General features: G+C 38.2%; 3 protein-coding genes across 4 annotated transcripts in view; 1 reads left to right on the top strand and 2 right to left on the bottom strand.

Annotated features, from left to right (window-relative positions):
• Positions 1-3325, bottom strand: part of ORC1 (origin recognition complex subunit 1) — a 23827-nt gene extending 20502 nt beyond the window's left edge. The window contains exons 1-4 of one of the 2 annotated variants that reach the window (XM_032218198.1): positions 2871-3325; positions 2512-2605; positions 1774-1898; positions 1268-1434 (exon numbers count right to left, since the gene is read on the bottom strand). In XM_032218198.1, coding sequence (XP_032074089.1) covers positions 1268-1434; positions 1774-1898; positions 2512-2605; positions 2871-3303 — 819 coding nt within the window. In that variant the 5' untranslated portion in view covers positions 3304-3325. The remainder of the gene's footprint in view (positions 1-1267; positions 1435-1773; positions 1899-2511; positions 2606-2870) is intronic. The other variant, XM_032218199.1, reaches the window with a different exon arrangement.
• On the top strand, positions 3191-13849 carry PRPF38A (pre-mRNA processing factor 38A). The gene is made up of 10 exons (XM_032218200.1): positions 3191-3465; positions 5272-5431; positions 6354-6475; positions 6834-6919; positions 7066-7176; positions 7897-8009; positions 8105-8131; positions 8207-8304; positions 12854-12902; positions 13148-13849. The coding sequence occupies exons 1-10, from the start codon at positions 3336-3338 to the stop codon at positions 13188-13190; spliced, it is 939 nt and encodes a 312-aa protein (XP_032074091.1). The 5' UTR covers positions 3191-3335; the 3' UTR covers positions 13191-13849.
• The window catches only part of TUT4 (terminal uridylyl transferase 4), a 50041-nt gene continuing 48125 nt past the window's right edge, over positions 13403-15318 (bottom strand). Inside the window, exon 31 of the mRNA XM_032218197.1 lies at positions 13403-15318. Coding sequence (XP_032074088.1) covers positions 15230-15318 — 89 coding nt within the window. The 3' untranslated portion in view covers positions 13403-15229.

Here is a 15318-nt window from a genome sequence, read left to right as displayed (position 1 = left end):
TTGTTACTACAATGGTAACATGGTGATTGTGGATTACCAGGACCATAATTTTATTAGACAGGGTAAGCTAAGCTAAGTAATCAATTCTACACTAATAATCAACAATATAAAACATTGTTTAGGAAATGCAATGACCTATACATGCCCTTGAAGACCACCCAGAAGCCACAACTGATCTAGAATGCAGAAGCTGCAATAGGCACCCCTAGATTCACCCAACGTACATTCGTGCTGCAAAAGCTGCACTGGTTCTCAGTTTTCTTCTGGGTGCCATTCAAAGTGCTGTTAAACTTTAAATTCCTACCCAGCATAGGATCAGGTTATTTGTCTCTTCCCGAGAGTTTCTGCCTAACAGGATAGGCATGCTCCAGGTTCCTTCCCTGAAATATTGCCATTTAATGGGATTTAGGAAATGTATCCTTTTCATAGGTGTCTCTATCTTGTGAGGCGATCTAGCAGACTCCACCTTTTTAGCTTTCCAGAAGGCTATTAAGACCTTACTCATGAACTGGAACAGATTGAATGGAACGTAAGGATAGTTTGTTGGGGCATCTTAGGAGATAACTGGGGCACCATATATTTTTTTAAGATTTTCTTTTTTATGGTTCTTAATTTTATTATTGTCATGAGCTGCCCAGGTGTGCTCCAAGATGCGTGGCCATGCACATCTTTTAAATAAAATAAATCAGATTGGCTGATGCTATTGAAGCATATTTATGTAGCAATGTTGTCAATACAGTGCTCAAATTGTCCATCAACGGAAACAGCAATAGCACTTAGACTTATATACTGCTTCATAGTACTTTACAGCCCTCTCTAAGTGGTTTACAGAGTTAGCATAATTCCCCCAACAATCTGAGTCCTCATTTTACCAATCTCGGAAGGATGAAAGATTGAGTGAACCTCGAGCCAGTCAAAATCAAACTCCTGGTTGTAAGCAGAATTAGCCTGCAATAATACTGCATTAATTAATTAATGTATAAATAAGTGAAGTGTCAAAACGGATGAAGTAGTACTACCATGACTAACCTTATGATAGGCTATTTATCACAGAATATAATGTGTAATAAAATATAATAAAAAACTACTTTATATTGTTTTTAAAGTGCTTTCATATTTAGTCTTACATATCCAAGAGAAAATGTCAGCCCTGGTGCTGCCAGGAATGAGCTATCTCAGGATTACAATTACTGCAAACTACATCAAAGAAGTTCTGAAGACATTTTCCTTTTCTTGCCTTGACACATTTGAATACACTACTACTCACCATAATTTTACCAATAATAGATGAAACAAATATATCAGTATCCCAGTTAGTCTTCTCATTCAAGAATATCTCCTGTGAATTTTTTTGTCCCAAACTATTTCGGAGTCCAAATGGTATTTCTTCAAAACGAGAAAACCACTCAATAATTGCATGCTTTTTCTGAGCACCTAGGGTAGAAAAAAATATTACTTACCAAGATCCCTTCAATATTTTTGAAACATACATTTCTTTGGCTTCATTAAATGTCAGCTTAAGTAAGAGTGTCAACCTTTTGCTATCAACTACTGCCAAAACGGTATATTTAATTCAAGCCAATAGTTGTAGACTGATACAGGTAGTCCTCAATTTACAGCCACAATTGGGACAAGAATTTCTGCCATTTTTCAAAAATGCTTTAGCTTCTTAGTATCATATATTACGTTTAACTATCTCTTTTACAAATATTCAACAAAAAATTATCTTAGTATTGTAAAACTGCTATATAGGGAAGAGACAGAAAAACTTACCATCTTCATATAGTTGTAAGAGTCTTGCCACAAAAAAATCATCATATTTTTCTTCTTCTATAAAAATAAACTCTCCAGGGAAAATACAGATGTCACTGATATCTTTTTTATTAATAGATATTCCCCTAAAAATGATAAATAATTTCTTTAGAGGCATTGGATACCATTCCGCATTTTCTTTCTATTCATTACCACACCTTTGTCAAAATTTTAGACACTGACTGGGCTTGTTTTTGTTTTCATTCTTCTTCCATAATGCACCATGTAGTTTTTATATCTACTATAGGTGGTCCTCGAGTTGTGACCATGATTGAGCCACAAATTTTTGTTACCGAGACAATTGTTAAGCAATTTCCCCCCCTCATTTTACTACATTTCTTGCCAGAATTGTTAAGTGAATCATTGAACCGTTAATAACACAATGAATCTGGCTTCCCATTGACTTGTCAGATGGTCACAAAAGCTGATCACATGTCCTCAGGAAACTGCAACTGTCATAAATATGAACCACTTGCCAAACACCCTAATTTTGATCATGTGACCATAGGGATGCTGCAACGGTTGTGTGAAAAATGATCATGTCACTTTTTTCAGTGTTGTCGTAACTTTGAACGGTCACTAAATGAACGTAAGACGAGTACTACATGTATTGCTCAATTATCAGCACTATTGTATTATTATGCATTTCCCCAGAACCACGGTTAACATTTTGCTCTCTAACAAGTCACTAAAACACACCTATAATGAGAGATCTGCAATGTTTTGTCTGTAGATATAGCCTTGCCAATCCACGAATAGATGCGTTTTCCCCGACTTCTTGTGTTTAGGGTATCTGTTAAAAAAAACACACGAAAGATCAGATCGTATAATAAACACACCATCTGAGCAAAAGAGGAAAAGTACTGGAACATCCCGTTGTTAGAGCAATCCTCAGCTTCTGTATTATTCTCTTACAGCCCCCACTTTCCTAAACATAATAGAGAAGTATTTAAGAGACCCCTGGGGTGAAGATGAATCTGCCATTCAAGCTTCAACACGACCCCGCTGTCCTTAGAAATCTAGTAATCCTGTCTTTCAACAACAACAACAAAAAAAACCTTTACGCGGATAAGATTTCCTCCACGAGGGGCTGCAATTCATTCTTTCAAGCCCGACGAAACTCGGCAGGAAAAAAAAACAAGAATCCGTCAATCTGAGACTCGGCGCGGCGGGGCTTCCCTCTTCCTCCTGCGAGATGAAACTTCGCGCCAAAGTCCTGTCGCTCCGCCCCGGAAGTGAAATTCGCGCGACCCTAGAGACGCCATGTTTGTTTCTGTCAGTCGGGAAGGGAAAAAAAAAACACCTCAATTCTAATTTCCGCAGGGGGAGTGGGGGAGAGAGAGGCTGGCGGAAGTGTCGACCTCCTGCCCTTTCCTCTGTCTGGAAGTGAACCCGGAGCGGAAGTGAAAAATGGAGGGATAGGGCAAGCGGTAGACTTCTGTAGGCCTCACTCCCCCTTTCCTTTTCTCTCCCTTCTGGAAACGGTCTCATTTTGTAGGGCTTTGTAACTAACGCACAGGGGCATGGCAAACCGGACGGTGAAAGACGCGCACAGCATCCACGGCACTAACCCACAGTATCTGGTGGAGAAGATCATTCGTACTCGCATCTACGAGTCCAAGTACTGGAAGGAAGAATGCTTCGGTCTCACAGGTGCGGTTTAGCGATGTGGGCAGTTGGATCCGAAGCAACGGGAGCGGGTCGGGAATCAGCGGACGCGGGAACCGTTGGGCTTTCGGGAGATGAGTGGCGAGAGGAGATTTTGGGAGTTGGAAACCAAACGGAACGGTTGGTGAAACGAAAGGGCACCTCGGTAATACTCTGCCCCTGTTTTAATCGAGGGCAGAGGTCTCCTCTTTTAAGGATTGTGTAATCTTATTTTAACGTGCTAACATCAAATGACTAGGAATTTAAACTACATTCAGATCTAAGGTCACTAAGTGATGCTTGGGAAATGAACAGATAGAGCTGGAAGGAGCTATATAGATTTCTTGAGTCCAACTTCCCTGCTTAGTGCAGGAATCCAAATTAAAACTTATTTTAACAGGGTATCTGATTTCACTCTGAGCACATTGGTTGCAAGGAAATCCATCTCTAGTGATGCACAAGACTGCATGACCATTTCAGGGAGAAAATCTTGAATGCTCAAAATGGTGTTTGTTTATTTTTATGCCACCCATCTCTCATATAAGGAGACTCTGATAAGCCTGTCTTAGTATCTTTCTTCAGGACCCCAAGATGTAATTCATCTTGGGGTCCTGAAGAATTTAACTCAAAGGCCTTATCCATGTGTTAATCTTAAATTTCCCTAATGGAACACATAACTTCTGAGCTATCTGAAACTGAATTTGAATAATTATTGACTAGCTAGTGTATTTTCTGATTTTGAAAAAAATCTGAAAAATAGGTTTTTCCTTCATTCTTAACAACTTCAACTCATTTTGATTTTGAGTCATTGTGTTTCCTATATTTTTAATTGTTTGCAATTGTATTTTTAATATCATTTTTTAGGAAGTACTACCCATATTCAGCTTATTTTCTTATTAGTTTTTCTTACCATTAATACCATTTGTAATTTTTACAAAGTTTAGTAAAATTACTTTTGGGTGAAGTCTAAGATACATATGCAATATATTCCGTTTCTGATCCTTTGACAATAAGAACATCATATTACGTAGTCATTTTACTCCCGTGGTCCTATGACTTTTATTTCTCTGAGATGTTTCCTGTTCTCTAATACTAAGTCAAGGATAGCTGATCCTGTTTTATCTTTCTTCATCTTTTGAAGGAAAAAAAGTTACTATATTAATGGAGCATCCCAACAAACAGTGGGATGTAACAAACAGTTACGATTAATTGTAACTGGAAGGTCTGTTTTATAGGGGAATGTCCTTTTCGGCTTATAAGAAGCTGTACACCTATTTTTCCTCCTCCTTACATCTTTTTTTGTAAGGCCCAGGAAGGTTACAAATGAAAAATAACATCTGATTTTTAAAAAATTACATGGAAGCTGCAGTATGATTATATACAGGTCTTGAATAGTGCAGTTAATAAATCCCATGAACTGGTTGCAGTATTTGAATTTGCATTATTTAAAGTGATTTTGCTCTGGAAAATATGGTAATTCGTTCCAACTCAATGGAAATAAGCCATTAAAATTTTTAAACCCCAGCCACAACTGGCCATGCACTAGCCTCAATTGCACACATACTAGCCTTGCATTAACTGAATTTTGGGCTGCATTTAAAGCAGCCTGGTATTAATATACAATTCATCCTAAATTGAATATCACATTATTCAAGCTTTTACTAATTCTACCTGTAATATGTTCAATAATTCTTGTCTTCTGATAATTATTACCTAGATGGTTACTGTCACTATCTCATTAAAATGAAACAACCAGACACACAATTTTAATATTAAAATCTGATGGAATTGTCATGATTTTTTTTTTTGCAGCTGAATTGGTTGTAGATAAAGCTATGGAACTGAGATACACTGGTGGAGTTTATGGTGGGAACATAAAGCCTACACCATTCTTGTGCTTGACTCTGAAGATGCTGCAGATTCAGCCTGAAAAAGACATCATTGTTGAATTTATAAAGAATGAAGACTTCAAGTAAGAAAAAATAATAATATGGAAGTGTGATTTGAAACAATTAGACTTATTAGTACACGTGGTTAGTCTTGTTCATGGTTTCTCTTAGCTTTGTTTGGTAAATATAAATCAGATTTATTCTCCATGGTATAAAGTTTTGAGTATCAGTCATATTTATTTCCGACTTCTTATCCACCCATCACTTTTTGCAAGTGTGAATGTACATATTAGGCCATTGCCCAACCATTTGTTTAGCGACTATTGCTAATCCCATCAGATAGCATGTCCTTAAATCTTCCCCTCCTGTAGCTTTCCAGTTTTGCAGTTCTCCTTTTCCATCAGCTCACTTGGCCCCAAACTTCACAGATTAATTTTTCAAGCTCCAAAATCTAACCCTTCCCCACCCACAAATTTCATAAATTCAAGGTTTCATTACACACAGCTAAAGGCTAGAACAGAACCCCCATAAATAACAAGGGCTACTGATTCACATTAAGGACTCTTGTTATTTCTACATATATATTTTTATGCTTGGTTACATTATTAATAGGGTGTACATTTTTGCAATCACAACTCTCAATCTTCAGCTCTGTTGTACATTTTGTAATAGTTCTCAAAATTATCACTGAAATTGAAAATCAGTCATTTTCCACAAAAGCAAAGTATTGTATTTCTGTAAGCTTAAAATACTTGTACAGTATTTTTACACAGAGAGAGAAATAGAGAGAGAAGTGGAAAGGAAGAAATAATGCAGGAAGAGGCCATGGACTACCTACAAGCATAAATCAAGCGATTTGGTACAACATAGACATTTTTGAATTAACATCTTTAATGAAATAACTCAGTAGTGAATTTAAATTCTATTGTAGGATATTTGTGTCCTCAGCTAATTGTATAGGAAAAAGAAACTCTAAATTAATGTTCTGCTTTTGCCAACTTTTAGATATGTGAGATTACTAGGTGCATTATATATGAGACTGACTGGGACTGCCATAGACTGCTACAAATACCTTGAACCTTTATACAATGATTATCGAAAAATAAAAAGCCAAAATAGAAATGGGGGTAAGTGGTATAACTTTATTTAATCATTTATAAAGCTCATTACCTAACAGATGAATGTGTAAGTAGCACATACAGACTAAATTATATATTCATCTGGTTGTCTTAAATGGTGCTGTTATTGTTTCATATTAAATGTTTTCCTCTGGACCACTTTGGATAGTATTAATCTTACTAGACAGGAAGAGGCAAGAAATGTGTATCATCCAATAACTCAAAACTGCCAAACACAAGCAAACATGCTGTACATCTTGCTTTCTATGTAGAAAAAATTATAAAACATACCTTTTCTTTTCTGCAATTTTATCTTAGTTTATGAAGAATGTTACTCTTTTTAAATACAATCTTTTCCCCCCACCAGAGTTTGAGCTCATGCATGTCGATGAGTTTATTGATCAATTGCTTCATGATGAGCGTGTCTGTGATATCATTTTACCCAGACTACAGGTATATAATCAATTATATTATAAAGAAATTATAAATCAAACTTCCAGTAGTGAAAAGATTATGTACAGTTAATATATAAAGTGCATGATTGAATCTTTCACTTTTGAAATATTGTCTGAATTTAGAAACTTGTTCATTCTTTGTAGAAAAGATATGTTCTAGAAGAAGCAGAACAACTGGAAACACGGATCAGTGCTTTGGAAGAGGATATGGATGATGTGGAGTCTAGTGAAGATGAGGAAGAGGATGATGAAAAGGTTTGAATCTGTCAAGTTTTTATTTTGGCATGAAAGTCCTCTTATATGGCATATGCTGATTTTATAATACAAAAATGTCACATCCTTATTTTTTGAGGGAATATTGTGATAGGTGCTTATTAGCTACCTAGCTTAAGAACTAGAGTATGAGGTTACAGGAGGATGTCATTTTTCTTCCTGTTGCATCCTCATCAGATATTTAGGTTGAAGAAATGGCTCATTTCCTATTCAAAGCACTAAAGCCAGTTCTTCTTATGGAAATATGTCATTGGATTATTCCCAGTATTTCTGCCTGTCTTCCTTCTCTTTTCATACATGGGTTATTGGAAATGTATTTAACGCGCCCCCCTCCAAGATGAGATTCATACCTATCCATTGGGCCTTTTGAAAGGGCCTAAAAACATGATTCTACCAACCGGCCTGGGGCCAGGTGTCATTCTGGAAATGGGATTAAGACCCCACCTCCTCTTTGTGTGCATCTTGCTCCCCCTTCCTCTCGATCTTTGTCAATTTTAATTCAAATTTAATGTTACTATTTATTCTTTTAATGTTTTATATTGCCATTTTTGATTGTAAATCACCTAGAATCACCTTTAGCAACATGTTTAATAAAATAAATAACATTAGATCCACTGAGCCTGTGTGCGCATACAATTTGAACAAATGTTTGATAGCTTTTGAAATGTCACATTACTATAGGTTTTGTTTACATGTTTTCAGCTGGACAGAGCCCCTTCCCCTGATCACAGAAGAAGAGGATATAGGGATTTAGACAAACCTCGTAGATCTCCAACACTGCGCTACAGAAGAAGTCGAAGTAGATCTCCTAGAAGGTAGCATTTTGGGATCTTTCAACTATTGCTAACCAGCATAATGTGCTAAAAGTATTGTAGTAAATAACTGTTTATCCCCACTTCTTCCTGTTTAGGCGAAGCCGATCTCCAAAGAGGAGAAGGTAACATGCAAGATATTTGAATTGATCTTTTAAAAAACATTGTAAGTTTATCATTAACAGATTACTTCTTAACAGTCCCTCACCACGGCGGGAGAGACATCGCAGTAAGAGCCCAAGGAGGCACCGAAGTAGATCTAGAGAAAGACGCCACAGATCAAGATCTAAATCTCCAGGTACTTACATTTTAAGAATGGCAATTGTGGATGGTTCCTTTGGCTTTTAAAAACTTTTTTTTTTTGTATTTTTGATAATACATAAATGTTAGTGCCTCAGTCCGTCCCTGGAGGAAACGGCTTCTCCAGGGCGGCACCTGGGCACAACAATCAAGGGGGGTCACCCATGAAGCTAATCCTAGAAAGAACTTGAGGACACGAGATCTCTCTGGGTGAATGACATGACCCCTTTATTATGTAGCAAGGCTGAATATATAAACTTTCATACGCAAATGAGGTTTTCAAACATTGCAAATGTCATTGGTTACAAATTATGCATCTGGACCAATAACAGAATTAATAACTGCGTGTTTCCTAAGTTTCACGTGTACGCCCTAGTTTAGCTGTTTTCAAGCAAGTACAAAACAAGCAAATTCTACAGGTGTCAAGAACAATTTGTGGTCAGCTATATCCGTCCTGTGTAAACCATTTCCTATAGAAGGCGGCATGCAAAGCATTAGGACAAATTACAGTGCTTACTCTTATCAGACTATGGTGATTCTTAGAAATAAATGCCACTAAATTAAATGGATGACCAAGTAAATGTAACTCTTAAATATTTGGGCCACTTACTAATCTTTTCCAAAGAAAGGCATTCTCAGAGAAATAGGATAGCAACATCTCCTCCTTTTCTTTTTATTATCTTTTTGTCAAAAAGACTCTTTCTCTTCACCTACCAGGGCTAATCACAGCATTCTACACATAAACCAATAAAAAATCACATCATGGCAAAGGGGGAATGGACAGTTACAGCACAGCATAGGGGAGAGAGAGGGCATGTGTGGGAGTTGCTGGCTCATATAATTCATGTTACATGAGGCTGCATAATGAGTCCTGGCCGTTTAGGCCGGAAGGATGCTTCTGGTGCGATGTTTTTGCATCCCTGTGTATGTGTGTTTCAGACAGCAGAAACTGCCCTGCACACACACACACGGAATGAATTCCAACACTGTTTTTGTTAAAAGGCAGCGTCTCCCTCTTCATTGCTGGGCATGCGGAAGGGATCTTTCCCCATGAAGGGGTTGACTGTTCATGTAACTCCATGTGGTTGACAATGTGAATATTCTTCTGTGGAACCAAGCTAGAGTATATTCTTACACATAGTGAATAAAGAGGGTACACATTGAATACAGCAACACAACAGTATCAGCAAAGCAACAAGGGTTATAACGGTCTTGGCAGTATTTCCCAACCAGCTAAAATTAGGTAACCAAGAGGTCATCCAATCCCACCAGGAGTCCAAGGCTTTGTATGTTTGTCCAACTGTTTGAACGATATCCACACTGGTTTCAATTTGTCCGGACTGGTTCAAATAATGACAACAGGTAGCATTCAACCAAACACATAGTAGGGGGATCTGCGGTGAAAGACGGGGCAGCCGGTCGGGGGAGTGGAGGGTGCTCTGCTCTGTGTTCCAGGTCAGAGACAGAGACAGCCTCAAGCTGTGGTTCCTGTTGGTTGGTCATGGTCAGGCTGCTTCTGTGTTTGTGTAGGTGGTTGTATAGGTGGTTTTGGCAAATATGGTCTTACGTGCGGTCCTGGGATCCAAAGAACTTTGTCTTTTAATTGGATTGCAGTGTAGTTCCTTTCCCAGGTCAGCAGGTCAGCAGGTCCTCACCACGTCAAGTCAGGCAAGCAGCGATAGTAGACAGGTGGACGGGAGGTGTCTGCAGTAGGTGGAGCTGCAAAATGACGAGTCGCTGCCGAGGATGGTGGGCTGCCGGTGTGTTGCACTGCTGGGAGGCCAGGGGGCATTTTCCCTATTGCCAATATATCTGTCCAGGGCATGTTTTAATGTCTGGTTGGCGCGCTCAGCCAACGCCTGACCCTGGCTGTTATAAGGAATGCCAAATTTCTCTTTTGGGCGTCCCAGCGATGCAAAGGTCCGAATCGAATGATTAATAACATGTTTGGTGGCTTCACCCCTTTGGGGGGATGCCATAATGTAGCCTGAACATGTATAACATGCATTTGCCAAATTTGGCAACACTCTGTCCCTCAGGGATTAACTCCCATAGGGAGAGGGTTTGCCTGCTGGCTACAGGTGGGGCATAGTTGAATAATTGCTGATGCCTCATTTGCAGTAATGCCAAATGGTTTTATGAGCGCTTTTTTATTCTGGTGAAAATAAGAGTGGCTATCCCAAGGTGTGATAGCAGAACAAACATTGACATGGGGTGGGGGGGGGCTGATGCCGCAGCGTCAGCAACATCATTGCCCTCCTGGAGAGGCCCAGAGAAGGGCTGACTTCAGATATGGGAGACATGGAAAAAATAACAGCGAGAGGAGACAAGACCTTGTAAAGTGAGAAACAGAGACAAAAGTTGTGAATCAACAGAAGAAGAGAGATAAGACTCACACAAAGAAGTTATAATCTGAGTCACATAAAGACTAGCAAGAATTAAGTTAAACGGTTGTTTGTCAAATAACTGAAAGGCCAAGATGGAAGTGGCCAATTCATCTCTTTGAGCAGATTTTTGTGGCTCTGTGAGCTGGGTGTGCCATGTACCATCCTCCTGCCAGGCACATGCTCCCATCGGCAAAGACAGTTATAGCGTCTTTGATAGAAAAAAGCTGTTGAAGGAGGCTTCCACTGGAGTGGAAGGGCTTTTGTAATTAGGGCTGCAAAAAGGGTAGGTATCTGAGAAATAGTGGACAAGTGTCTGAGATTTTTCAGCACTCTAAAAGGGAGGGCTTCATAGACGGAGCAGCGCCCGTTATGTCAACGGGAAAAGCAGAAAGAAGTTCCAGATCATCTGGGGTAAGAGAAGGATCGGCTCGGGCAGAAGCCAAACCACGGGCCACAGCACTGCCAGCCATAGTAGGGAGAGAGAGAGAGGAAGCAAAATAAACGCCGGCAGGACCAGAAGAAGGAGGGGGAGGTGATGTGAGCGAAATGTCAGAAACAGAAGGAGAGGGAGGGGGGAAACAGAGGGAGAGGAGACAGACGGGACAAAATTTGAAGGGCGATCTAAATAAGGAGGTGGGGGAGTAAGATCAGGGGGTTCTATGGGAAAATCAGGAGAAGGGTCAGAATAATGGAGTCTAAGAGCAGCAAGTGTGACTTTCCAAGTCAGGAGCATCGGAGTAGGAGCACGAGGTTCCTGATGGAGATAGGTGCCTATTTTCACCCATGGTCCAGGTTTAAGGGAGCCATGGTGAGGATAGGAGGGGCAGTTTTGCCAAATGTGTATTAACAGTTGGCGTAATTCAGATTTGGTAGGAAAGACAAATTTCTTTGTTAATTGACTTTTAGAAGCTCTGAGAATCTGGCCAAGTTCTGAGTTCCCTGCTCCTTGGACAGATCCGCCCCCATACTTACGAAAGATCAGTCGTTTCCACGAACGACGACGAGTGCGTGGGTAAGCGATGGGGTCTCAGGCACGCAGCGGCGAGGCTGCGTCGGTCCGGCGGAAAAAATCACGTCGGGGTCACCACTTGTTAGTGCCTCAGTCCGTCCCTGGAGGAAACGGCTTCTCCAGGGCGGCACCTGGGCACAACAATCAAGGGGGGTCACCCATGAAGCTAATCCTAGAAAGAACTTGAGGACACGAGATCTCTCTGGGTGAATGACATGACCCCTTTATTATGTAGCAAGGCTGAATATATAAACTTTCATACGCAAATGAGGTTTTCAAACATTGCAAATGTCATTGGTTACAAATTATGCATCTGGACCAATAAGAGAATTAATAACTGCGTGTTTCCTAAGTTTCACGTGTACGCCCTAGTTTAGCTGTTTTCAAGCAAGTACAAAACAAGCAAATTCTACAAGTGTCAAGAACAATTTGTGGTCGGCTATATCCGTCCTGTGTAAACCATTTCCTATAGAAGAAGGCATGCAAAGCATTAGGACAAATTACAGTGCTTACTCTTATCAGACTATGGTGATTCTTAGAAATAAATGCCACTAAATTAAATGGATGACCAAGTAAATGTAACTCTTAAATATTTGGGCCACTTACTAATCTTTTCCAAAGAAAGGCATTCTCAGAGAAATAGGATAGCAACACATAAATGTTTTTATGTGACTATCAATAATTAAAAGCTTAATCTCCTCTTCACCATGCTGTATTATTATGGTATGGAGCATCAAAAGGACTATGTTAAGTACAGGACCACAATTGAGCTCAACTTTCACTTGCTAAGTGAAAACATTGGTTAAATGAGTTTTGTTCCAATTTACTACCTTTCTTGCCACAGTTGTTAAGCAAGTCACTGCAGTTAAATTAATAACGCGGTTGTTAAGTGAATTTGGCTTCTCCATTGACTTTGCTTGTGCAAAGGGTGATCACAAGACCCTGAGACACCGTCATGAGTCAGTAGCCAAGTATTTGAGTTTTAATCACATGAACATAGAAATGCTGCAACAGTCCTAAGTGTGAAAAACAGTCATGTCACTTTTTCTGTGCTGCTGTAATTTTAAATGGTCACTAAATGAACTGTTATAAGTCAAAGACTACCTGTATGAATAGAATCGAAGTCAAAATTTTGTATCTTATGTCAACAGGTCACCATCGTAGCCACAGACATCGTAGTCATTCCAAGTCTCCAGAAAGGTATGTATTTCATATTTTGCTATTTCAAAATGGTAACACAGGAGTTCCTAGAAGTTTTGTATTAGATTTGTCCCAGAAGAATAACAGTCTTTATAATTGAGCTATATGTTCATGCAGGTAAACAGATGTATTTGGACCAATGATTAGATACGATCTTATTGTGCAAACTTGAATTTTAACTTCTTGTGTGATTTTCACTGAACTGAAATTAACTAAATACTGAAAAGTTTTTATTCTTCTTTCAGATCTAAAAAGAGCCATAAGAAAAGCCGTCGAGGAAATGAATAACTTTAACCTGTTTCATGAATTGGAAACTTTTTTTTTTGTAGAGGAGTTCATTTGATATAGATGCTCCTGTGGTAGCTCAATGTTTTTTGCATTGTTTCTTGGGTAATGTAAGCTCTGCTAAAGTTCAAAGAGGGGACAAGATATGCATAGTGGATTTATCCCTATAGCTCTGTGTGCACCAGCCTTAGTTTCCTTATATTTCTGAACTGATTTGGTTTAATTACAGATTTTAAAAAAACACTCATCTATATTTATGGCTCATAATAAAGACAATTCTTCTCGCACTCAAGATTTATAGCTCTTCCCCTCAAATTTTATAGTCAACATTAAGATTGTGTTATGTAGTCACTGAGGGTAATCTACCCCAGAGGTATAACTTTGACAAATTTTAAGACTCATGGACTTCAATCACCAGAATTCCCCATCCAATATGTCCAAGTTGCCAAGTTTGAACACCCCTGGTCTCCATCTTTCCCCATTTTGAATCCTTGTACATTTAGATGACTGAACCAGGCTGCATTTTTATTTGTTGCCCTAAAAATGGACATCCTTTCAATATATTTTCTGATCATCTCTGTTTTTAACAACAACTATTGTAAATGTGAAGCAGGAAAAAGTTTGTCTTGTAATTTCTTTATTAAAAAAAAGTTGGTACAGAAGTATGTCTCTTTTTAAAAAATCTTTTTTCTTGGACTTATTCAGAACTGATTTAAATTACAAATACTTGTAAAAGCTAATTGTTCTGAACAAATTTATTATTAATACATAATAAACAGGAGAGTGCAAATATCTGATTCAGTTCAAAAGCAATCGAATTGAGTTACTGAAACCAAATTACAAATGTGTGAAAGTTTCAACTTTTGTGTATGTACAATTTTTTCCAAGTTGATTTTGGATTTATTTCTAATCTGAATTGCAAATCTGATTCAATCCAATTTGAATTGTGTTTAATATGTCTAGTCCTAGAATAGTAATATTTACGGCACAGCTACACATATTTATTAAGATGGGAATACCATTCAGTTGGGATTATTTTGCAATGAATGGGAGTAAGATTGCAGACTTAAAAATACGGGCAAATTTAGTGTTATATTTTTCACTAAGTTATTAGGAGGATTTAAACATAAATTCAATGCCTCGAGTTTGCTTTAGACACCATGTATACTTAATTAACTGGAGCACCAAGATTTTCAGATTGGTAAATTTAGATATACTTCCACAAGTCAGAAAGCACTTTTTATGTATCAATCCTAGACTCAAGGTGGTATTACCATTCCAGAAACACTTTCACTTAATGAAAACGGCCCTGTTTTGTTCTTCACTTGCTTCCCTTAACGGACACATCAGGCATGTAGAACTATGTACCAGAAGTTACACGAAGGAAGGATAAGTCTGAATGTGTATACTGTCACAAAGAAAGTTCAGTGAGCTAAATGGCAACACTTTAAAGGAATATGTGAAGCTTCTTTTTACTGCTTCTGCAGCAAATAGCCTTAGGTAGACCACCAAATCCCAAACATTTCCATATCCAAAATGCTAAAGTTGATAGTGCCCAACCTTTTTCATATTGCTTCTTAAAAAGTACTGCCATTTAGCATTCAATCCCTAACATGAAAGAAAATATGGCTATGATTTAGGATTTTCCAATTTTATTTTTCTTTTTTAAAAAGTTTTTTTTGGCACTACATTGTTCAGTAAAGAAATGACAGGCTTTAACACATTAATTCCTTCTAATTACTTTTTAGAATAGATATAAAGTCTGAACCAAAGTATGAATAAAGCTAATAGAAAATAAACAACTTAATTTTAAAAACTCTCTTTACAGTTTATCAAGATAAAATAAAACACAGTTCCCTTAAAAATAGGGTAATAAAATAGATGACATTTGTATCACTAATTCTTGTGATACTAGTAAAAACTATATTTTATATCTATGTACAAATTATACACTTAAAAAGTTTTAAATAATCTTTTTATCTAAACATGTTGCAATAACATTTTATTCCAACCTGATTTCTTCCCATCCCCTTAATTAAACTTCATTTCTTCTGCTGAATAAAATTCATGTTCAAGTGTGGATGTCCTTGAGACAGAAGTGAAAACCGCTGGTTCTGCATCAATAAGCCAG

The sequence above is a fragment of the Thamnophis elegans genome, chromosome 5, assembly GCF_009769535.1.
Source record: "Thamnophis elegans isolate rThaEle1 chromosome 5, rThaEle1.pri, whole genome shotgun sequence".
In the NCBI taxonomy this organism is placed as follows: domain Eukaryota; kingdom Metazoa; phylum Chordata; class Lepidosauria; order Squamata; family Colubridae; genus Thamnophis; species Thamnophis elegans.
Note: the sequence above shows the minus strand (reverse complement) of the source record. Positions and strands in the feature narration are given on the sequence as shown.

What these genes read in the sequence shown, in the direction of transcription:
- PRPF38A (XM_032218200.1), top strand. Translation starts at nt 3,336, where the DNA reads ATGGCAAACCGGACGGTGAAAGACGCGCACAGCATCCACGGCACTAAC. An exon ending in AAGCCAAAATAGAAATGGGG is followed by an intron (nt 6,476 to 6,833) that starts GTAAGTGGTATA and finishes TCCCCCCACCAG; the next exon opens with AGTTTGAGCTCATGCATGTC. An exon ending in AGGAAGAGGATGATGAAAAG is followed by an intron (nt 7,177 to 7,896) that starts GTTTGAATCTGT and finishes ACATGTTTTCAG; the next exon opens with CTGGACAGAGCCCCTTCCCC.